The sequence below is a fragment of the Ranitomeya imitator genome, chromosome 1, assembly GCF_032444005.1.
Source record: "Ranitomeya imitator isolate aRanImi1 chromosome 1, aRanImi1.pri, whole genome shotgun sequence".
Taxonomy (NCBI): Eukaryota; Metazoa; Chordata; class Amphibia; order Anura; family Dendrobatidae; genus Ranitomeya; species Ranitomeya imitator.
The window spans coordinates 459,034,545-459,060,075 of NC_091282.1; the positions used below are offsets into that span (position 1 = coordinate 459,034,545).

The 25,531-nt window shown below is 46.8% G+C and overlaps 1 protein-coding gene across 1 annotated transcript; it reads right to left on the minus strand.

Moving 5' to 3' along the window:
• Window positions 1–257: 257 nt before the first annotated feature.
• SLC35F6 (solute carrier family 35 member F6) lies at window positions 258–23,427 on the minus strand. The gene is made up of 6 exons (XM_069764875.1): window positions 23,244–23,427; window positions 6,235–6,307; window positions 3,815–3,986; window positions 3,171–3,383; window positions 2,224–2,334; window positions 258–1,970 (listed from the first exon to the last, which is right to left on the minus strand). Exons 1-6 carry the CDS (start codon window positions 23,318–23,320, stop codon window positions 1,513–1,515), a joined length of 1,104 nt encoding a protein of 367 aa, XP_069620976.1. The 5' UTR covers window positions 23,321–23,427; the 3' UTR covers window positions 258–1,512.
• Window positions 23,428–25,531: the final 2,104 nt, after the last annotated feature.

The window sequence follows — 25,531 nt, forward strand, 5'->3', positions numbered from 1 at the left end:
CTCGAGGGCCAAACTGGGTGAAGTTTTTCTTCTCAAGCACGGGTTGTTTTGTAAATCCTCCTTGTAAAATGTCCAAATTTTGGAGGAGTATTGAGTATGATCGAATCTGATGAAAACCGGAAGATTCTCTTGAATTTGACAGGGAATTTTGATTTACACAACCCTAAATGGAGGGCATGTAATGTTTCAATCTCCTATCGGCACCACCGACAATCAGCTCAAACTGGACAATCACTTAAATAACAAAAGTCGACTCATAAAATACATTTTTTTTAATTGTATTTGCATTAATTTTGTGCATTTAAAATGAAAATTTTTTCAGTACATGTCCTCTCCCCCTTCCGTCTCAAAAGTCCCAAACATCAGCCACCTTGGTAGGTGATACAAAGGATTAGTAGCCCCTCAATCAATTTGTAGAAGACCTAAAGAGCGGCTAACGCAGCAGGAGGACAGAAATATAACGCTTGTTATAATAATATATAGTAAAGTCTCATAAAATAAGCAAAAAGTTTGTGTTAGAACTGTGAAGAGTAATTCCATTGTACAGTGTGGGCCTCCACCAAACCCAGGACCTGGTAAAAAACCTTCGTGGATGTCAATTAGAATGTCCATATATGTTTATTCCCCTCATAGGTGTGCAAAGGGAATGTATAGTCCAATCCCAGTTGAAGTCCCGCCCCCGAGGAGATTTTCAAATTTTTCACAATGTAGTATAGATACATTTAGGATCAACGCATACTTTAAAGGGAACCATCAGAAGATTCATGCTACCCATCAGATACTGACCGAGGGTCTTCCGTATGTGTTAAATGTGTTCCCCGGAGGCTTCTCCCCACCCCAATCCAGGTCTCGTCCTATGGCTCAAGCAGTATTAATCTGCTGGAAGGTTTCCTTCAAGAAAAGAAGAAAAAGGACAGAAGCGTAGAGGAAAGTGCACAAGAAGCTGAAGGCGCCACTCAACACCCTGTATTAACCCCAAGATTGATAGGAACTCTGCAAAGGTCAGGTAAAGAGCAGGATACATGTAGAAAAAAATTTGAGGAAATTTCCCCATTTCCCTTTCATTCTAGTTTTACCAAAAATACTATCGGAGGTCTAACTAAAAGTCATGATTTGTGTTTTTTCATTAACTTTCCTTGAGATATTTGTTGTCAAATTTTTGCTCCAAATTCTTCATGAGTTTTGTGCAAAGTCAAAAATAGTCTTTAGTTTTCATCTTTTTTCTATTTTGAAACTATTTAGCTTAAAAAGGCACGCTTTTCACAAATTGGAAAAATTTAGAAAAATTTGGAAAATTTTCTGCAAAGTTTGCCAAATGTATGAATTCCAGCTACTTTGTAACTTTCTTAAACTTTTTGTGAGCGGGGGGAATAATCCAGCAACATAAAGTTTGTAGGTCGCATGTCCATCAGAGATGGCGGTACTTGTGCTCTATGTATACTCTGTCCCAATGGAAACGTTAGTTGGAATTGAATTCTATATCTGAAGTCCACAAACTTCCATCAGTGGTCATTAGGAATCGGAATTAACGGACGTCCGTTCATCTTGAAGAAGACTTCGCGTCTCCTCACTCTCCTGTCTGCAACGTCCACACATCAGAGGTTTGTGCAGCCCATTGTACAGTCCGGTTCCCAGCAGGAGAATGATGAAGCCCAGGATCTGCAGAGCATGGAACTTCTCCCAACCCACCGCGAGGCTAACCACCCAGATGACCACGGTCCGGAGGCTGTCCAGCACCATGCGAGTGGTGGCACTGATTTCCTTTGTGACGCTGATACCAGCGAAGTTGAAGAAGGCGATGCTGCTGATGTTGCCTAGTAGAGCCAAGATAATGAGAGGTTGGTTGCCCATTTGGCAAAAAGCGTCTAAGGAGTCTTCCAGAACGCCGCGGTCACTGCTGCTGAAATCGCCGGCAGGAATGTAGTAGAACGGGATCAGAAGTAAAGTGAGGATGCAAAATCCAAATAGACCTGTGGGAGACATACAAGTCAGTGTTAGCCTATCTTTTCGTATCATGGCTCCCACCCAAGACTTTCGTCAAGGGGATGACCCCTTTTGACAATGTTCTCAAGATTATGCCCAGGACTGATCCATTAAAATTCAACAATGGAGTTTTGCTTTCATCACATGTGATTGCAGACTTTGACCATCTTTACTGGTGAAATGTTATGGACACCTTTGGTTTGCTGATTGTGTAAGTCATGACGCGCAGTTTGCACTTACCCTCTGTGCCCACAGCTCGGAGCGGATGCACATTATGCTTGTAGACGAATTTCTCTTCCAACACCATTTGGATGGCTACAATAATTTGGGCCATGATGATGAGCAGGTCCCCTGTAGAGTGGAGGAGATGAGAAGATGAGTGGTACCTAATATCTAGCATGTTTGGTACCATGTAAAGAAGCTGCGGAGACACAATCACGTGTTTCTCGACGCAAGCAGTGAATAGCCAGGCCTTTCCCCGGGAAGGAACAACCACGGGAAGGGCAGCATCCTATGAAGGAAAGCCACCTATGCCAAGCATGGTATCCATCCACAGACAGCTGTTTCGGGGTTTTTGCCCCTCATCAGTGTGGAGTAGGAATCTGGCTATTAGGAGCAGTGCCTAGTAAAAAGGCTATAAAGGCACAGATGATTGGCCTCGGGGAGACCAAAACATCCAACACCGCGGAGACACCATCACGTGTTTCTCAACGCAGTGATTCCAGAACACTGCCCCATCCCTTATGGGAAATATGCAGATGCATGTAAAGAAGCTGCGGAGACACCATCACGTGTTTCTCGACGCAAGCAGTGTGCACCATTGGGATTCGTACAAGTCGCCTGTAAGTCCATACGACCTGACTTGCATTTTCTGTGGTGGATCGGGAATGACAGCTGGTACAAGCAGTGTAGTGGATGATTTGTGCACGGTTTGGCACATTGATATTTGGGCACTGTATGGAACTATTATTTTTTTCTCTACTGTTTAGGCACCTTAAGGGTCAGTGTTTTGCCCAGGAACCTCCATCAACCTTGATCGAGCCATGCACTGAAACTGGCAAGACACAAAGGATTGGACCCAGAGGTGTGAACGTGTGCAGGTGACACCATGGACTTGTTCTGGCTAGGGGAAGCTCTGATTCAGTTTTCGCAGAACCAAGCGAGTGATGTTACACACAATACCTGACCTGTAATGACTTCGCTCAGGTTCTTCCCACTGCTCGAACCGCTGATTAAGTCGGCCAATCCCACGATGACCAAGCCGGCAATGGTCACCAGGATTCCCACCCACTGGCTGCACTCCAGCTTCCTGCCCAAGAAGGCAACGGAGAGAAGACCAGTGAATATGATGACGGCTCCTCGTAACATCTGGAAGCTGGAAGCGCTGGTCATGTTCAGAGCTGGAACGTGAAAAATACAGCAAATAAGGAAGAATATACTGCAAGAAAGTCAGGAAGGCGTGCACCGGTGCACCGACTGCTCGGGGACAGGAACTCTGTAAATATCCAATCCTGATCTCAGCTGAGAATCCAGTGCAGACAATGCTCTGTGAGCTAAATGCATCCTCATCATTAAACGTTACACTGATGTCTCTGGTAATTTTCTACAATGTAGACACAGAGCATTGTCCACACAACAAGATCCACTACTGGCCGGGATATGTGCAGGATCGCTGCCACAGCATGGGACCTACAGGCTCTCATTCAAGCAAACATTTTGGAAATGAGGATTAATTCAAAAGAATAAGCTTGATTTCTATAGACCCCCAGAAGCTCCCTAATTGTAGGATTGGTTATGACATGTGACAGACGCGGCTCTGTTCTGTACTCACCCACATACATGATACTGGTACCAGTCATGTCACAGATCGCAGGCGGAAGAAAGAGAAGGGAGTTGAATGGCTGAGAAGTCGTCACGGTCGGCTCTGCGGATCGGCGGTCCTTGAACACCAGGATGTAGAAGACTGCCAGACAGGAGAGTTCTCCCAGGAACATGCCCACCGCCTGGAAGAGGGACACAAGCTCGGCAACCTGGCACAAAACTCCGACATCTGGCCACAACCGAACCTCCTCAGTAACACCAATTACAGGAGACCCCCTTGGTCACGTATTAGGGTGGGGTGCGCCTTGTTTTTGGAATTTCTGTTCATTTCGGAGATCACTTACTACTTATCTTGGTATTATTCTCTTTATCCAGGGTTAGCTGTGACCCCACCTGCCCTGAGCTCATTTTTATTCCAGGCCACCGGGAAAGTAAGTCTGTTTACTACATTTTCCCACCCAATGGGACCACCTTGTCGTTGACTGATGGGTTCACACAATTTGAACAAACTAAAATGCAATAACCTTATGTTGATACGTATCACAACTCATCAGAATTTGTTGCCTCACAGAGGGACACAAGCTCGCCCTACGGGGGAACTCTCATATAGCGAACCCCTACAGGAGGACTCAGGCTCGCCAGGCATTGGACGCAGGCTTGGCCCACAGCAGGACTCAAGTTCACCCTACAGCGGGACTCAGGCTCGCCAGGCATTGGACTCAGGCCTGGCCCACAACGGGACTCAAGTTCACCCTACAGGGGAACTCATGCTCGGCCCACAGAGGGACTCATTTTCACCCTACATCAGGACTCATGTTCACCCTACAGCGGGACTCAGGCTCGGTACAGTGGGACTCAGGTTCGCCCTACAGCTGGACTCAGGTTCACCCTACAGCTGGACTCAGGTTCGCCCTACAGCTGGACTCAGGTTCGCCCTACAGCTGGACTCATGTTCGCCCTACAACTGGACTCAGGTTCGCCCTACAGCTGGACTCAGGTTCGACCTACAGCTGGACTCAGGTTCGACCTACAGCTGGACTCAGGTTCGCCCTACAGCTGGACTCAGGTTCGCCCTACAGCTGGACTCAGGTTCGCCCTACAGCTGGACTCAGGTTCGCCCTACAGCTGGACTCAGGTTCGCCCTACAGCTGGACTCAGGTTCGCCCTACAGCTGGACTCAGGTTCGCCCTACAGCTGGACTCAGGTTCGCCCTACAGCTGGACTCAGGTTCGCCCTACAGCTGGACTCAGGTTCACCCTACAGCTGGACTCAGGTTCGCCCTACAGCTGGACTCAGGTTCGCCCTACAGCTGGACTCAGGTTCGCCCTACAGCTGGACTCAGGCTCGCCCTACAGCTGGACTCAGGTTCGCCCTACAGCTGGACTCAGGTTCGCCCTACAGCTGGACTCTGGCTCGGCACAGTGGGACTCAGGTTCGCATTACAGCTGAACTCAGGTTCGGCCTACAGCTGGACTCAGGTTCGCCCTACAGCTGGACTCAGGTTCGCCCTACAGCTGGACTCAGGTTCACCCTACAGCTGGACTCAGGCTCGCCCTACAGCTGGACTCAGGTTCCCCCTACAGCTGGACTCAGGTTCGCCCTACAGCTGGACTCTGGCTCGGCACAGTGGGACTCAGGTTCGCATTACAGCTGAACTCAGGTTCGGCCTACAGCTGGACTCAGGTTCGCCCTACACCTGGACTCAGGTTCGCCTTACAGCTGGACTCAGGTTCACCCTACAGTTGGACTCAGGTTCACCCTACAGCTGGACACAGGCTCGGCCCACAGCAGGACTCAGGTTCGCCCTACAGCGGGACTAAGGCTTGCCCTAAAGTTGGGCTTGATCTTGTCCTACAAACAACTGAATGTCCAACTGCGGGCACTTTCAGGTTGAAGGTGACATATGACAACATGATGAGGTCACATCACTCCTATGAGGAGATAAGATGGTGGGAAGTTAAGCACTCCAATAGAGCTGAAGAAACAGTGGAGTTTTTTGGGCGAGGAGCGAATGAGAGGGGGCAGAATGGAGGGAAAATTGTGAGGGTGCGCAATGTAGAGACTGGACAGTATGGGACATACAGAATGAGGGGACAGTGTGAAGAGGGGGTCCAGTATGCAAAGGTGTCAGCATGGGGGGAGAGGACCATGCAGATAGGGACAACGTGGCAAATAAGGTGGACAGTGTGACTGTATTAGATAATAAAGGTAGACAATGTGGCAGTTATGTCTAATAAGGGTCAACAGTGTGGTGATAGTAGGGGCGGACAGTGTGGCAGCGGCTTCAGTACACAGTCAGCAGAGGCTGCGGGCATGTCCTGACACTTTGATTGACCATTTAAACTGTGTATAGGCTCCAAAATGAATTTTTGCAGGAAAACCTAAAATTTGCCACCTCCATAGGACAGAAATTACACGGATGTCTCTCACCTGCAGGAACGGATGCTGAAACTGATGAGACGGGGATCCTTTACATCCTTTAGCTTCAAAATTGTCCGCCCACCTACAAGCAAGTAGATGGAAATAATGTGCGAGGGGTTCACAGGATTGATAATGTCACCTAACATAATATAGTCTGATAAAATGACACAGCTGCTTCGAGCCTCTTTTCTCTTAATAACGAGCTTCTTGGGGAACACCTTACACTTCTGTGGGTTCTTTTTGATTCATATGATGTTTTTTCAGGATTTTGTTTTAAAAAAAAAAGATGCAAATCCACCGGTTTTCTGATAGGGTGAATAAAGTACACTGTTACACTAGTTTTCTCCCTGCGTCTCAGGAATGCGGGGGTCCGCTGAGGCCGGGGAACGTGTCAGGACAAGGAGCCAGTGACAGGTGAGAACCTGCTGATCCCATAGATGATCCCGGTAAACAGGGCGACAGCCGGAAAGCCACCCAGGACTTCGGGGCGTACAGACAGCAATGCGGCCAGCACCCATTTATTCATGGACCCAGTCCCCCCTAACTCGTGGACTGCTATCTCTCCCTGAGCCCCCTCCACCAGGACAATATTACACCCCTTATCGCACAAGTATTACATAAATACTGATGCACTCATAGTTTGCCCTTTGACCCTCTACTTTTTGAGTTTTTGCTGAATATTGAACTAATTTTTTTTTCCTTTTTTTGTAACTATTTTATTATCCGACCCTAAATCTAACCTTTACCCTAAGGCTAATCCTAACCCTATCTCTAACCTTAACTCTAGCACTGACCGTAATTATAGCCGTTGCCCTATACCTAACCCTAAATCTAGCGTTTACCTTAGCCCTAGCCTTGACCTTAACCCTGGCCTTTACACTAGCCCTAACTGTACCTCTAATCCTAACATTAACCCTTAGCCTAACTAAAGCCATATCACTAGCTCTAACCTCAGCCCTAGACATAAGCCTATCCATAACCTTAACTCTAGCCCTAACCATAACCCTGGACTTATCCAAATCCCTAACCCTGCCTCTAATCCTAGCACTAACCCTAAGCCTAACTAAAGCCGTATCACTAGCTCTAACCCTAGCCCTAGACATAAGCCTATCCATAACCTTAACTCTAGCCCTAACCATAACCCTGGATTTATCCATATCCCTAACCCTGCCTCTAATCCTAGCACTAATCCTAATTAAAGCTTTATCGTAGCTATTACCCTAGCACTAAACCTAACCTCAGCCCTAGACATAAGCCTATCCAGAACCTTAATTCTAGCCCTAACCATAACCCTAGCCCTGGACTTATCCATATCCCTAACCCTGCCTCTAATCCTAGCACTAACCCTAATTAAAGCTTTATCGTAGCTATTACCCTAGCCCTAAACCTAACCTCAGCCCTAGACATAACCCTATCAGAACCTTAACTCTTGCCCTAACCATAACCCTAGCCCTATAACTAACCTTAGATTTAATTCTAGCCCTAAATGAACCCTTATCGCTATCTCTAAACCTAGCCCTAACCCTAGTCCTATCCCTAACCATAAATCTAGCGCGAACCATAAACTTAGTCCTAGCCCTAACCCTAGTTAAGTGTAGAAAAAGTGTAAAAATGCGCATTGTATTATACCGTTAGTGTTTTTTTTTCCAGGAGACACTTTTTAAATTTGGAACAGCTCTCGCCGCAGTTCTCTGTACTTCCTCTGACAAAATAACACGTTGTGGAGTGGTATGGAAGAGAGCTGTGCAGAGGACGGGGCAGCGAAAGAGCAGTGCACAGGATCCCTGCTGTCATCATCCAATAAGTGCAGAGCTCCTGTCATCTCATTCACTGCCTACACAGAGCTTAGTAGTCAAGACTAACTTGATATCACCGGCAACGCTCTGCATAGGCAGCAATCAAGATGACAAAAATCACCTCACTATACTGAGAGCTTGGTCGTTTTGGTCACTCTCTTTGAAGGCAACAACCTGCAAAGGAAAAAACAGCAAAGACGGAGATAACAAAGCGGCTGTTTGCAGCTGGATGTGGACCGCTTCACGTAGAAGCCTGTGCAGCTCCACGCAGCTGAGATTCTGCAGCATTTCTATTCCTGGGTCCATTGACAGTTGTTTCGGAAGTGGTGACTCCAAATTTTGCACCCACATAGAATTTGGTGCCTGTGTCCCCCCATGAGAAATCCTCCAGAGATGTAAGGAGGGTCCTGAGGAGGACAGAGACCAGTAAGATAGATCCTTGGCTGGATGTTTGATGCTAAGGCTAGCACACCAGAGAGACTTGGAGAAACCCTGATTACCCTGGAAATACTGGAGGAGCCTGTAAAGAGATGTATCTGGAGCCACACCGCCATACCGATCTCTAAGCGGAGGATTGTGACTCATGTCCTGGGCATTTTTCCAGTTACTGGACTGTATCCGTGTTACTGTACTGTATCATGTTCCTGGACTGTATCCATGTTACTGTACTGTATCATGTTCCTGGACTGTATCCATGTTACTGTACTGTATCATGTTCCTGGACTGTATCCATGTTACTGTACTGTATCATGTTCCTGGACTGTATCTGTGTTACTGTACTGTATCATGTTCCTGGACTGTATCCGTGTTACTGTACTGTATCATGTTCCTGGACTGTATCCGTGTTACTGTACTGTATCATGTTCCTGGACTGTATCCATGTTACTGTACTGTATCATGTTCTGGACTGTATCCATGTTACTGTACTGTATCATGTTCTGGACTGTATCCATGTTACTGTACTGTATCATGTTCCTGGACTGTATCCATGTTACTGTACTGTATCATGTTCCTGGACTGTATCTGTGTTACTGTACTGTATCATGTTCTGGACTGTATCCATGTTACTGTACTGTATCATGTTCCTGGACTGTATCCGTGTTACTGTACTGTATTATGTTCCTGGACTGTATCCATGTTACTGTACTGTATCATGTTCTGGACTGTATCCATGTTACTGTACTGTATCATGTTCTGGACTGTATTCGTGTTACTGTACTGTATCATGTTCCTGGACTGTATCCGTGTTAGGCTTCTTTCACACTAGCGTCGGGCCCGGTCCGTCGCAGTGCGTCGGGCTGAGGTTACCGACGCTAGCGTTGCCTCCGCCGCACAACGGGTGCAGCGGATGCTGCTTTTCAGCGCATCCGCTGCCCCATTGTGAGGTGCGGGGAGGTGGGGGAGGAGTTCCGGCCGCGCATGAGCGGTCGGAAAAGACGGTCCGTCGGCTGCAAAAAATGTTACACGGAACGTTTTTTGCGGCCGACGGTCGGCCAAAACACGGCGCAACCGTCGCGCGACGGTTGCGACGTGTGGCAATCCGTCGCAATGCGTCGCGTAATGTTAGTCAATGGAGAAAAAACGCATTCTGCAAACACTTTTGCAGGATGCGTTTTTTCTGCAAAACGACGCATTGTGACGGATTGCAGTTAACGCTAGTGTGAAAGTAGCCTTACTGTACTGTATCATGTTCTGGACTGTATCCGTGTTACTGTACCGTTTCATGCTCTGGACTGTATCCGTGTTCCTGGACTATTTTATCCTCTGTGTGGTGGATTGTTTTATGGACCTTTCGGTTTGCATGTAATAAAGGTTCTTGGGACTGTTCACTCATCTCTCGCTCGGTTGATTGTGGGATACCGGAGACCGACCTCTTGACAGCCCCATTCAGACCTCTGTCTGTCACAGAGACTCATCCGATTTTCATGCTTGTTTGATAGAAAATGCGAGAGAACCTTGCTCATACGCAAAAAAAGAAACGATGAATAAAACTCACACGGAAAAAACTGACACTGACCAATCACCGATGAAAGACAAAACAGAAATGAGAAAAATCGTCACCTCAGCACCCACAGCAATCACCTGCTGCTCCAGAACTAGGAAAACAGCAGCTTTGTGGATGCAGCTCTGGATGTGACTAGAGAACGGGCCATAAATCAGTTCCAGATTCCTCCGGAGCTGAAGGATTATAGCCACAATCCAAGAGAAAGTGTCACTGGCGGGTGCGGAAGATTAACAACAGAGAACGGACCTTACCCCTCATCATATAGAACTGATAGCAGAAGATAACGCCAAGCAAAACCATACAGAGATATCAGAGACTCTAAGATCACGAGTTACATAGGACTGCAGGTGACAGGACTGCAGCTTAAGAGATGGTGTAATTATAGGTGCATTAACCCCTGTAATATCTGTACTGGTCTCTCCCAGTAGGAAAGATGGAGCTTTCCAGAATGAGGTTTCCCTCTTGGTGACGTGTTGTCTCTGCACCACATATTAATGGGGCTTTAGTGCAGCCTCCTGGCATTGTGTGCACAGGTAAATCAGCCCTAGATATCGGTCTATGAGATGACTGTTCAGACTGAGCTTTAGTGCAGCCTCCTGGCATTGTGTGCTCAGGTAAATCAGCCCTAGATATCGGTCTATGAGATGACTGTTCAGACTGAGCTTTAGTGCAGCCTCCTGGCATTGTGCACACAGTTATATCAGCCCTAGATATCGGTCTATGAGGTGACTGTTCAGACTGAGCTTTAGTGCAGCCTCCTGGCATTGTGCACACAGTTATATCAGCCCTAGATATCAGAAATCATGGAAAGTCTACTTTTAAAGCAGATAGATGAAGCTGCAACCCATAATGAGGTCCTGGTTATGGGGGACTTTAACTACCCGGATATTAACTGGGAAACAGAAACCTGTGAAACCCATAAAGGCAACAGGTTTCTGCTAATAACCAAGAAAAATTATCTTTCACAATTGGTGCAGAATCCAACCAGAGGAGCAGCACTTTTAGACCTAATACTATCTAATAGACCTGACAGAATAACAAATCTGCAGGTGGTTGGGCATTTAGGAAATAGCGACCACAATATTGTGCAGTTTCACCTGTCTTTCACTAGGGGGACTTGTCAGGGAGTCACAAAAACACTGAACTTTAGGAAGGCAAAGTTTGACCAGCTTAGAGATGCCCTTAATCTGGTAGACTGGGACAATATCCTCAGAAATGAGAATACAGATAATAAATGGGAAATGTTTAAGAACATCCTAAATAGGCAGTGTAAGCGGTTTATACCTTGTGGGAATAAAAGGACTAGAAATAGGAAAAACCCAATGTGGCTAAACAAAGAAGTAAGACAGGCAATTAACAGTAAAAAGAAAGCATTTGCACTACTAAAGCAGGATGGCACCATTGAAGCTCTAAAAAACTATAGGGAGAAAAATACTTTATCTAAAAAACTAATTAAAGCTGCCAAAAAGGAAACAGAGAAGCACATTGCTAAGGAGAGTAAAACTAATCCCAAACTGTTCTTCAACTATATCAATAGTAAAAGAATAAAAACTGAAAATGTAGGCCCCTTAAAAAATAGTGAGGAAAGAATGGTTGTAGATGACGAGGAAAAAGCTAACATATTAAACACCTTCTTCTCCACGGTATTCACGGTGGAAAATGAAATGCTAGGTGAAATCCCAAGAAACAATGAAAACCCTATATTAAGGGTCACCAATCTAACCCAAGAAGAGGTGCGAAACCGGCTAAATAAGATTAAAATAGATAAATCTCCGGGTCCGGATGGCATACACCCACGAGTACTAAGAGAACTAAGTAATGTAATAGATAAACCATTATTTCTTATTTTTAGTGACTCTATAGCGACAGGGTCTGTTCCGCAGGACTGGCGCATAGCAAATGTGGTGCCAATATTCAAAAAGGGCTCTAAAAGTGAACCTGGAAATTATAGGCCAGTAAGTCTAACCTCTATTGTTGGTAAAATATTTGAAGGGTTTCTGAGGGATGTTATTCTGGATTATCTCAATGAGAATAACTGTTTAACTCCATATCAGCATGGGTTTATGAGAAATCGCTCCTGTCAAACCAATCTAATCAGTTTTTATGAAGAGGTAAGCTATAGACTGGACCACGGTGAGTCACTGGACGTGGTATATCTCGATTTTTCCAAAGCGTTTGATACCGTGCCGCACAAGAGGTTGGTACACAAAATGAGAATGCTTGGTCTGGGGGAAAATGTGTGTAAATGGGTTAGTAACTGGCTTAGTGATAGAAAGCAGAGGGTGGTTATAAATGGTATAGTCTCTAACTGGGTCGCTGTGACCAGTGGGGTACCGCAGGGGTCAGTATTGGGACCTGTTCTCTTCAACATATTCATTAATGATCTGGTAGAAGGTTTACACAGTAAAATATCGATATTTGCAGATGATACAAAACTATGTAAAGCAGTTAATACAAGAGAAGATAGTATTCTGCTACAGATGGATCTGGATAAGTTGGAAACTTGGGCTGAAAGTTGGCAGATGAGGTTTAACAATGATAAATGTAAGGTTATACACATGGGAAGAAGGAATCAATGTCACCATTACACACTGAACGGGAAACCACTGGGTAAATCTGACAGGGAGAAGGACTTGGGGATCCTAGTTAATGATAAACTTACCTGGAGCAGCCAGTGCCAGGCAGCAGCTGCCAAGGCAAACAGGATCATGGGGTGCATTAAAAGAGGTCTGGATACACATGATGAGAGCATTATACTGCCTCTGTACAAATCCCTAGTTAGACCGCACATGGAGTACTGTGTCCAGTTTTGGGCACTGGTGCTCAGGAAGGATATAATGGAACTAGAGAGAGTACAAAGGAGGGCAACAAAATTAATAAAGGGGATGGGAGAACTACAATACCCAGATAGATTAGCGAAATTAGGATTATTTAGTCTAGAAAAAAGACGACTGAGGGGCGATCTAATAACCATGTATAAGTATATAAGGGGACAATACAAATATCTCGCTGAGGATCTGTTTATACCAAGGAAGGTGACGGGCACAAGGGGGCATTCTTTGCGTCTGGAGGAGAGAAGGTTTTTCCACCAACATAGAAGAGGATTCTTTACTGTTAGGGCAGTGAGAATCTGGAATTGCTTGCCTGAGGAGGTGGTGATGGCGAACTCATTCCAGGGGTTCAAGAGAGGCCTGGATGTCTTCCTGGAGCAGAACAATATTGTATCATACAATTATTAGGTTCTGTAGAAGGACGTAGATCTGGGGATTTATTATGATGGAATATAGGCTGAACTGGATGGACAAATGTCTTTTTTCGGCCTTACTAACTATGTTACTATGTTACTATGTTACTGAGCTTTAGTGCAGCCTCCTGGCATTGTGTGCTCAGGTAAATCAGCCCTAGATATTGGTCTATGAGATGACTGTTCAGACTGAGCTTTAGTGCAGCCTCCTGGCATTGTGTGCTCAGGTAAATCAGCCCTAGATATTGGTCTATGAGATGACTGTTCAGACTGAGCTTTAGTGCAGCCTCCTGGCATTGTGTGCTCAGGTAAATCAGCCCTAGATATTGGTCTATGAAATGACTGTTCAGACTGAGCTTTAGTGCTGCCTCCTGGCATTGTGCACACAGTTATATCAGCCCTAGATATTGGTCTATGAAATGACTGTTCAGACTGAGTTTTAGTGCAGCCTCCTGGCATTGTGCACACAGTTATATCAGCCCTAGATATTGGTCTATGAGGTCACTGTTCAGACTGAGCTTTAGTGCAGCCTCCTGGCATTGTGCACACAGTTATATCAGCCCTAGATATCAGTCTATGAGGTGACTGTTCAGACTGAGCTTTAGTGCAGCCTCCTGGCATTGTGCACACAGTTATATCAGCCCTAGATATCGGTCTATGAGGTGACTGTTCAGACTGAGCTTTAGTGCTGCCTCCTGGCATTGTGCACACAGTTATATCAGCCCTAGATATCGGTCTATGAGGTGACTGTTCAGACTGAGCTTTAGTGCAGCCTCCTGGCATTGTGCACACAGTTATATCAGCCCTAGATATCGGTCTATGAGGTGACTGTTCAGACTGAGCTTTAGTGCAGCCTCCTGGCATTGTGCACACAGTTATATCAGCCCTAGATATTGGTCTATGAGGTGACTGTTCAGACTGAGCTTTAGTGCAGCCTCCTGGCATTGTGCACACAGTTATATCAGCCCTAGATATTGGTCTATGAGGTGACTGTTCAGACTGAGCTTTAGTGCAGCCTTCTGGCATTGTGTGCACACAGTTATATCAGCCCTAGATATTGGTCTATGAGATAACTGTTCAGACTGAGCTTTAGTGCAGCCTCCTGGCATTGTGCACACAGTTATATCAGCCCTAGATATCGGTCTATGAGGTGACTGTTCAGACTGAGCTTTAGTGCAGCCTCCTGGCATTGTGCACACAGTTATATCAGCCCTAGATATCGGTCTATGAGGTGACTGTTCAGACTGAGCTTTAGTGCAGCCTCCTGGCATTGTGCACACAGTTATATCAGCCCTAGATATTGGTCTATGAGGTGACTGTTCAGACTGAGCTTTAGTGCAGCCTCCTGGCATTGTGCACACAGTTATATCAGCCCTAGATATCGGTCTATGAGGTGACTGTTCAGACTGAGCTTTAGTGCAGCCTCCTGGCATTGTGCACACAGTTATATCAGCCCTAGATATCGGTCTATGAGATAACTGTTCAGACTGAGCTTTAGTGCAGCCTCCTGGCATTGTGTGCACAGTTATATCAGCCCTAGATATCGGTCTATGAGATAACTGTTCAGACTGAGCTTTAGTGCAGCCTCCTGGCATTGTGCACAGTTATATCAGCCCTAGATATCGGTCTATGAGCAGTGATTATTTCTGGCCATTTTGTCACCCGTTTCCTACATTTTTGCGTTCTTTTTCTCTTTTTCTGACATTACTGATATTCTTTATCTGCGGATAATTATGGTGACGGCTCCGACCACAAGTCCTCGGCGTCCGGTGCGCAGCGGAGACGTGACTGCTGACTAAGGAGCAGGTTTCCTGTGACTGAGCCGCGGTGACGTCTGACTCCTCACGTGAGACGTCGACCCCCAACCCGGATCGTCATGTGACCACGAATGGTGATTCCAAAAGTGCAAACATGGAAGAACCTCAGATCATAAATAAGCCAAAGGCGAAACGAAGCCCAGAATATCCGGCCTCAGATCACACCATTCTCTGCAGTTCTCCATAATTAGTTAAGAGGAGCTTTACTTGTGGGCTTTTAGAGAGACGCCTAAATCTGCTTCTTTCTCCTCCAGGACTGTTCAGAAAAAGAGAAAAAAACCGCAAAAATGTAGGTAACAGGTGACAAAATGGCCAGAAATAGTCACTGCTCATATCCACACGATACGGCTCAGTCTGAACAGTCACCTCATAGACCGATATCTAGGGCTGATATAACTGTGTGCACAATGCCAGGAGGCAGCACTAAAGCTCAGTCTGAACAGTCACCTCATAGACCGATATCTAGGGCTGATATAACTGTGTGCACAATGCCAGGAGGCTGCCCTAAAGCTCAGTCTGAACAGTCACCTCATAGACCGATATCTAGGGCTGATATAACCGTGTGCACAATGCCAGGAGGCTGCCCTAAAGCTCAGTCTGAACAGTCACCTCATAGACCGATATCTAGGGCTGATATAACCGTGTACACAATGCCAGGAGGCTGCCCTAAAGCTCAGTCTGAACAGTCACCTCATAGACCGATATCTAGGGCTGATATAACCGTGTGCACAATGCCAGGAGGCTGCACTAAAGCTCAGTCTGAACAGTCACCTCATAGACCAATATCTAGGGCTGATATAACCGTGTGCACAATGCCAGGAGGCTGCCCTAAAGCTCAGTCTGAACAGTCACCTCATAGACCGATATCTAGGGCTGATATAACCGTGTGCACAATGCCAGGAGGCTGCCCTAAAGCTCAGTCTGAACAGTCACCTCATAGACCGATATCTAGGGCTGATATAACCGTGTGCACAATGCCAGGAGGCTGCACTAAAGCTCAGTCTGAACAGTCACCTCATAGACCGATATCTAGGGCTGATATAACCGTGTGCACAATGCCAGGAGGCTGCACTAAAGCTCAGTCTGAACAGTCACCTCATAGACCGATATCTAGGGCTGATATAACCGTGTGCACAATGCCAGGAGGCTGCACTAAAGCTCAGTCTGAACAGTCACCTCATAGACCGCTATCTAGGGCTGATATAACCGTGTGCACAATGCCAGGAGGCTGCACTAAAGCTCAGTCTGAACAGTCACCTCATAGACCGATATCTAGGGCTGATATAACCGTATGCACAATGCCAGGAGGCTGCACTAAAGCTCAGTCTGAACAGTCACCTCATAGACCGATATCTAGGGCTGATATAACTGTGTGCACAATGCCAGGAGGCTGCCCTAAAGCTCAGTCTGAACAGTCACCTCATAGACCGATATCTAGGGCTGATATAACCGTGTGCACAATGCCAGGAGGCTGCCCTAAAGCTCAGTCTGAACAGTCACCTCATAGACCGATATCTAGGGCTGATATAACCGTGTGCACAATGCCAGGAGGCTGCCCTAAAGCTCAGTCTGAACAGTCACCTCATAGACCGATATCTAGGGCTGATATAACCGTGTGCACAATGCCAGGAGGCTGCACTAAAGCTCAGTCTGAACAGTCACCTCATAGACCGATATCTAGGGCTGATATAACCGTGTGCACAATGCCAGGAGGCTGCACTAAAGCTCAGTCTGAACAGTCACCTCATAGACCGATATCTAGGGCTGATATAACCGTGTGCACAATGCCAGGAGGCTGCCCTAAAGCTCAGTCTGAACAGTCACCTCATAGACCGATATCTAGGGCTGATATAACCGTGTGCACAATGCCAGGAGGCTGCCCTAAAGCTCAGTCTGAACAGTCACCTCATAGACCGATATCTAGGGCTGATATAACCGTGTGCACAATGCCAGGAGGCTGCACTAAAGCTCAGTCTGAACAGTCACCTCATAGACCGATATCTAGGGCTGATATAACCGTGTGCACAATGCCAGGAGGCTGCACTAAAGCTCAGTCTGAACAGTCACCTCATAGACCGCTATCTAGGGCTGATATAACCGTGTGCACAATGCCAGGAGGCTGCACTAAAGCTCAGTCTGAACAGTCACCTCATAGACCGATATCTAGGGCTGATATAACCGTGTGCACAATGCCAGGAGGCTGCACTAAAGCTCAGTCTGAACAGTCACCTCATAGACCGATATCTAGGGCTGATATAACCGTGTGCACAATGCCAGGAGGCTGCACTAAAGCTCAGTCTGAACAGTCACCTCATAGACCGCTATCTAGGGCTGATATAACCGTGTGCACAATGCCAGGAGGCTGCACTAAAGCTCAGTCTGAACAGTCACCTCATAGACCGATATCTAGGGCTGATATAACCGTATGCACAATGCCAGGAGGCTGCACTAAAGCTCAGTCTGAACAGTCACCTCATAGACCGATATCTAGGGCTGATATAACCGTGTGCACAATGCCAGGAGGCTGCACTAAAGCTCAGTCTGAACAGTCACCTCATAGACCGATATCTAGGGCTGATATAACCGTGTGTACAATGCCAGGAGGCTGCACTAAAGCTCAGTCTGAACAGTCACCTCATAGACCGATATCTAGGGCTGATATAACTGTGTGCACAATGCCAGGAGGCTGCACTAAAGCTCAGTCTGAACAGTCACCTCATAGACCGATATCTAGGGCTGATATAACCGTGTGCACAATGCCAGGAGGCTGCACTAAAGCTCAGTCTGAACAGTCACCTCATAGACCGATATCTAGGGCTGATATAACTGTGTGCACAATGCCAGGAGGCTGCACTAAAGCTCAGTCTGAACAGTCACCTCATAGACCGATATCTAGGGCTGATATAACCGTGTGCACAATGCCAGGAGGCTGCACTAAAGCTCAGTCTGAACAGTCACCTCAAACTTCTCAATTCCCAGGTAAAATCTTTATTAAATGAACACATAATGTCACATTACTGAGAGGAGATGACGGTTAGTACTGATGAGATTCTATGGAGATGGAGGGGAGGAGCTCTGCCTCTGGCTCCGCCTCCTTTTCACTCTCATTGATGAGCTTCTTTCCCAGTGATGGACCATCGTGTCTTCTCTCCCCGCAGGAAGCAGCAAGTTTCCCTGATAAGATCTTTTTACAAACATTTCTTATTTCCAGGCGAATTATTGATTTATAAAATAAAAATTAAAAGAACATCGACTCTTTACTTTGCTCCGTATTAGTTTTAACCAATTTGCAATACTTCCTATTATTATCTCAAGTCACATCCAGAGCTGCGTTAACGAATCTCCCTTTTAACGAAGCGCCAGCTCATGCTTAGTGCCAGTAGAGCTACCCTATTATCAGTGCCAGGAGGTTGCCCCATTATTAATTCCAGCAATGTGCCCCCTTAATTAGCGCCAGCAGTGTGCCCCCATTATTAGTGCCAGCAGTGTGCCCCCATTATTAGTGCCAGCAGTGTGCCCCCATTATTAATTCCAGCAGTGTGCCCCCATTATTACTGCCAGGAGGTTGCCCCATTATTAATTCCAGCAGTGTGTCCCCACTATTAGTGCAATCAGTGCGCCCCCATTATTAGTGGCAGCAGTGTGCCCCCATTATTAGTGTCACCAGTGTGCCCCCTTAATTAGTGCCAACAGAGTTCCCCCATTATTAGTGCCAGCAGTGTGCCCCCATTATTAATTCCAGCAGTGTGCCCCCATTATTAGTGCCAGGAGGTTGCCCCATTATTAATTCCAGCAGTGTGCCCCCATTATTAGTGCCAGGAGGTTGCCCCATTATTAATTCCAGCAGTGTGTCCCCACTATTAGTGCAATCAGTGCGCCCCCATTATTAGTGGCAGCAGTGTGCCCCCTTAATTAGTGCCAACAGAGTTCCCCCATTATTAGTGCCAGCAGTGTGCCCCCATTATTAATTCCAGCAGTGTGCCCCCATTATTAGTGCCAGGAGGTTGCCCCATTATTAATTCCAGCAGTGTGCCCCCATTATTAGTGCCAGGAGGTTGCCCCATTATTAATTCCAGCAGTGTGTCCCCACTATTAGTGCAATCAGTGCGCCCCCATTATTAGTGTAGTGGTGTGCCCCCATTATTAGTGTCACCAGTGTGCCCCCTTAATTAGTGCCAACAGTGTGCCCCCATTATTAGTGCCAGGAGGTTGCCCCATTATTGATTCCAGCAGTGTGCCCCCATTATTACTGCCAGGAGGTTGCCCCATTATTAATTCCAGCAGTGTGTCCCCACTATTAGTGCAATCAGTGCGCCCCCATTATTAGTGGCAGCAGTGTGCCCCCATTATTAGTGTCACCAGTGTGCCCCCTTAATTAGTGCCAACAGAGTTCCCCCATTATTAGTGCCAGCAGTGTGCCCCCATTATTAATTCCAGCAGTGTGCCCCCATTATTAGTGCCAGGAGGTTGCCCCATTATTAATTCCAGCAGTGTGCCCCCATTATTAGTGCCAGGAGGTTGCCCCATTATTAATTCCAGCAGTGTGTCCCCACTATTAGTGCAATCAGTGCGCCCCCATTATTAGTGGCAGCAGTGTGCCCCCATTATTAGTGTCACCAGTGTGCCCCCTTAATTAGTGCCAACAGAGTTCCCCCATTATTAGTGCCAGCAGTGTGCCCCCATTATTAATTCCAGCAGTGTGCCCCCATTATTAGTGCCAGGAGGTTGCCCCATTATTAATTCCAGCAGTGTGCCCCCATTATTAGTGCCAGGAGGTTGCCCCATTATTAATTCCAGCAGTGTGTCCCCACTATTAGTGCAATCAGTGCGCCCCCGTTATTAGTGTAGTGGTGTGCCCCCATTATTAGTGGCAGCGGTGTGCCCCCATTATTAGTGTCACCAGTGTGCCCCCTTAATTAGTGCCAACAGAGTTCCCCCATTATTAGTGCCAGCAGTGTGCCCCCATTATTAGTGCCAGTGTGTGTCCCCATTATTAGTGCCAGCAGTGTGCCCCCATTATTAATTCCAGCTGTGTACCCCATTATTAGTGCCCGCCGTGTGCCCCCTTTATTAGCGCCAGCAGAGTTCCCCCATTATTAGTGACAGCAGTGTTCTCTCATTATTAATGCCAGCAGTATGCCCCCATTATTAGTGGTAACAGTGTTCCCTCATTATTAATGCCAACAGTGTGTCTCATTATTAATATCAGCACTGCAGAAGTCCCCCATTATTAGTGGCAACAGTGTTCCCTCATTATTAATATCAGCAGTGTGCACCCATTATTAGTGACAGCTGTGTGCACCCATTATTAGTGACAGCTGTGTGCACCCATTATTAGTGACAGCTGTGTGCACCCATTATTAGTGACAGCTGTGTGCACCCATTATTAGTGACAGCTGTGTTCCCCATTATTAGTGCCAGCAGTGTGCCCCATTATTAGTGCCAGCCGTGTGCCCCCATTATTAGTGCCAGCTGTGTGTCCCCATTATTAATGCCAGCTGTGTGTCCCCATTATTATTTCCAGCAGTGTGCCCCAATTATTAGTGCCACTAGTGTGAGCTCATTACTAGTGACAGCCGTGTGCCTCCATTATTACTGCCACCAATGTGCCCCCATTATTAGTGCCAGCCGTGTGCCCCCATTATTAATGCCACCAATGTGCCCCAATTATTAGTGCCAGCAGTGTGAGCTCATTACTAGTGCCAGCCGTGTGCCTCCATTATTACTGCCACCAATGTGCCCCCATTATTAGTGCCAGCAGTGTGCCCCCATTATTAATGCCACCAATGTGCCCCCATTATTAGTGCCAGCAGTGTGCCCCCATTATTAATGCCACCAATGTGCCCCCATTATTAGTGCCAGCAGTGTGCCCCCATTATTAATGCCACCAATGTGCCCCCATTATTAGTGTCAGCAATGTGCCCCCATTATTAATGTCAGCAATGTGCCCCCATTATTAGTGTCAGCAATGTGCCCCCATTATTAGTGCCAGCAGTGTGCCCCCATTATTAATGCCACCAATGTGCCCCCATTATTAGTGCCAGCCGTGTGCCCCCATTATTAATGCCACCAATGTGCCCCCATTATTAGTGCTAGCAGTGTGAGCTCATTACTAGTGCCAGCCGTGTGCCCCCATTATTACTGCCACCAATGTGCTCCCATTATTAGTGCCAGCCGTGTGCCTCCATTATTACTGCCACCAATGTGCCCCCATTATTAGTGCCAGTAGTGTGCCCCCATTATTAATGCCACCAATGTGCCCCCATTATTAGTGCCAGCCGTGTGCCCCCATTATTAATGCCACCAATGTGCCCCCATTATTAGTGACAGCAGTGTGAGCTCATTACTAGTGCCAGCCGTGTGCCTCCATTATTACTGCCACCAATGTGCCCCCATTATTAGTGCCAGCAGTGTGCCCCCATTATTAATGCCACCAATGTGCCCCCATTATTAGTGCCAGCAGTGTGCCCCCATTATTAATGCCACCAATGTGCCCCCATTATTAGTGCCATCAGTGTGCCCCCATTATTAATGCCACCAATGTGCCCCCATTATTAGTGTCAGCAATGTGCCCCCATTATTAATGTCAGCAATGTGCCCCCATTATTAGTGTCAGCAATGTGCCCCCATTATTAGTGCCAGCAGTGTGCCCCCATTATTAATGCCACCAATGTGCCCCCATTATTAGTGCCAGCCATGTGCCCCCATTATTAATGCCACCAATGTGCCCCCATTATTAGTGCTAGCAGTGTGAGCTCATTACTAGTGCCAGCCGTGTGCCCCCATTATTACTGCCACCAATGTGCCCCCATTATTAGTGCCAGCCGTGTGCCTCCATTATTACTGCCACCAATGTGACCCCATTATTAGTGCCAGTAGTGTGCCCCCATTATTAATGCCACCAATGTGCCCCCATTATTAGTGCCAGCAGTGTGAGCTCATTACTAGTGCCAGCCGTGTGCCTCCATTATTACTGCCACCAATGTGCCCCCATTATTAGTGCCAGCAGTGTGCCCCCATTATTAATGCCACCAATGTGCCCCCATTATTAGTGCCAGCAGTGTGCCCCCATTATTAATGCCACCAATGTGCCCCCATTATTAGTGCCAGCAGTGTGCCCACATTATTAATGCCACCAATGTGCCCCCATTATTAGTGTCAGCAATGTGCCCCCATTATTAATGCCACCAATGTGCCCCCATTATTAGTGCCAGCAGTGTGCCCCCATAATTGGCACCAAGAACGCACATTTTTGTAGTATTTTTGTTGCGTTTTGCAATGTTCTGGGGCATTTTCGCCTCGTTTTTGCCGCGTCTTTGCTGTAATTTAGGTGCCCTCTTTTTTTGCATTTTTGGGGCAGATTTTTGCTCAGTCACTATCACGGTGTGAAATCTGCTCCAAATCTATAAGACAGAAATAAGCGACGTGAGACGTCAGGAATCTCACTCACTGTGAGGAAACCCTTCAGATCTTGTGACAAATCCGCATCTAAAAAAAAAAAACACAGCAAAAAGGCGACGTGTGCACAGAGCCGTACGGAGCGGAAAGACTGAGGAGGGAAACAAATACACCCGAATCCAATGTGTGCTCAGTATGACGGGGACATAGAGGATTTCCTGCGCTGACACACTGGCACGAATCCTGCTGACATGAAGCCGAGATCCTGACGAGGAACAGAAGCACAAACCGATGAGGAAGCGGCAGAAGTTTTCATTGATGAAGTTTGTTCCCTATAAGTTCTGCGCTATTTATACCGAGGAGATAAGCGGCTGCCGCTCTGCACATGGCCGCTTATCTGGGGGTAACCCAAGGACGAGGCCGACCAGCCCAATGTATCCTGCAGCCCGCACTACATCATGGACGCTGCTGTTTACGGATCTTTCCCCGGGTCCGGAAATCCCCGAATATTCCCATGTGGTATGGCGATCACCCCAAATAACCAGTATAACCAGTAACGTCACACGCAGTCACCTCCTCCTCAGCTATAAATGATCACTCTGATGTAGGAGAGCCGAGCGTGTTATCGCTCCTACATCATGATGATAAGAATCGTTTATTATTTCTATATCGCCAACATATTCCGCAGCACTTTACAATTCAGCGTAGATTTACGGATGCGACAATCTCAGCTCTGCTACACCTGGATATAGACTTACTTGGCTGACAGCGTATTTATGGAGCCTGTGACAAGCATCATCCCGGCCAAGATCAGCTGGTACGAGGTCCACGCCATGTCTGTGCACTGGGCCCGGCTCCCTCATGTACCGGCTCGCTATGGTGAGGTATATACTGTATATACAGTCTCGGCTTCCTGTAAGCAGAGAATATGAAATCATGTGACCCGAGAGTCAGCTGTGAGGCAGCCAGGAGAGGGCGTGAGGAGACGTCACCGAGGGACGGGGCCCAGGGCGCACACATCAGCCTGTCACATGCCAGCCACAGAGACGGAGCACGCAGGGGCGAACACACACAGGACATACAGACACACACACAGGACATACAGACACGGAAACACACAGGACATACAGATACAGACACAGGACATACAGATACAGACACAGGACACACAGGACATACAGATACGGAAACACACAGGACATACAGACACACACACACACACACACACAGGACATACAGATACAGACACAGGACACACAGGACATACAGATACAGACACAGGACATACAGATACAGACACAGGACATACAGATACAGACACACACACACACACGACATACAGATACAGAGACATAAACACAGGACATACAGACACATACACAGGACATACAGACACATACACAGGACATACAGATACGGACACACACACACACACAGGACATACAGACACATACACACACAGGACATACAGATACAGACACATACACACACAGGACATACAGATACGGACACACACACACACCGGGAACACACAGATACAGACACATACACAGGACATACAGACACAGACACATATACACACACACACACAGGACATACAGATACGGACACACACACACACCGGGAACACACAGATACAGACACATACACAGGACACATACAGACACAGACACATATATACACACACACACACACGACATACAGATACGGACACATACACACACAGGACATACAGATACAGATACAGACACACACTGGGGACACACAGATACAGACACATACACAGGACACATACAGGACATACAGATACAGACACATATACACACACACACAGGACATACAGATACGGACACACACACACACAGGACATACAGAAACGGACACACACACACAGGACATACAGATACGGACACACACACACACAGGACATACAGATACGGACACACACACACACACACACACAGGACATACAGATACGGACACACACACACACACACACAGGACATACAGATACAGACACACACTGGGAACACACAGATACAGACACATACACAGGACACATACAGGACATACAGATACAGACACATATACACACACACACAGGACATACAGATACGGACACACACACACAGGACATACAGATACGGACACATACACACACAGGACATACAGATATAGATACAGACACACACTGGGGACATACAGATACGGACACATACAGGACATACAGATACAGACACATATACACACACACACAGGACATACAGATACGGACACATACAGGACATACAGATACAGACACATATACACACACACACAGGACATACAGATACGGACACACACACACACACAGGACATACAGACACATACACAGGACACATACACACACACAGGACATACAGATACGGACACACACACACACACACACACAGGACATACAGATACAGACACATACACAGGACAGATACAGATACAGACACATACACACACTGGGGACATACAGATACAGACACACACTGGGAACACACAGATACAGACACATACACAGGACACACACAGATACAGACACATACACACACTGGGAACACACAGATACAGACACATACACAGGACACACACATACACACACTGGGGACATACAAATACAGATACAGACACACACTGGGAACACACAGATACAGACACATACACAGGACACACACATACACAGACATACACACACAGGACATACAGATACGGACACATACACACACAGGACATACAGATACGGACACACACACACACTGGGGACATACAGATACAGACACATATACACACACACACAGGACACATACAGATACAGACACATATAATAATAATAATAATCTTTATTTAAATAGCGCCAACATATTCCGCAGCGCTTTACAGTTTAACAGTTTCAAACACAACAGTCATAGGTAACAATGTTAACAAATCAGTAATAAAACAAAATAAGACAAAATAAGACAACCCTGCTCGTGAGAGCTTACAATCTACAATGAGGAGGGGGAGATACAAAGTACAGGTG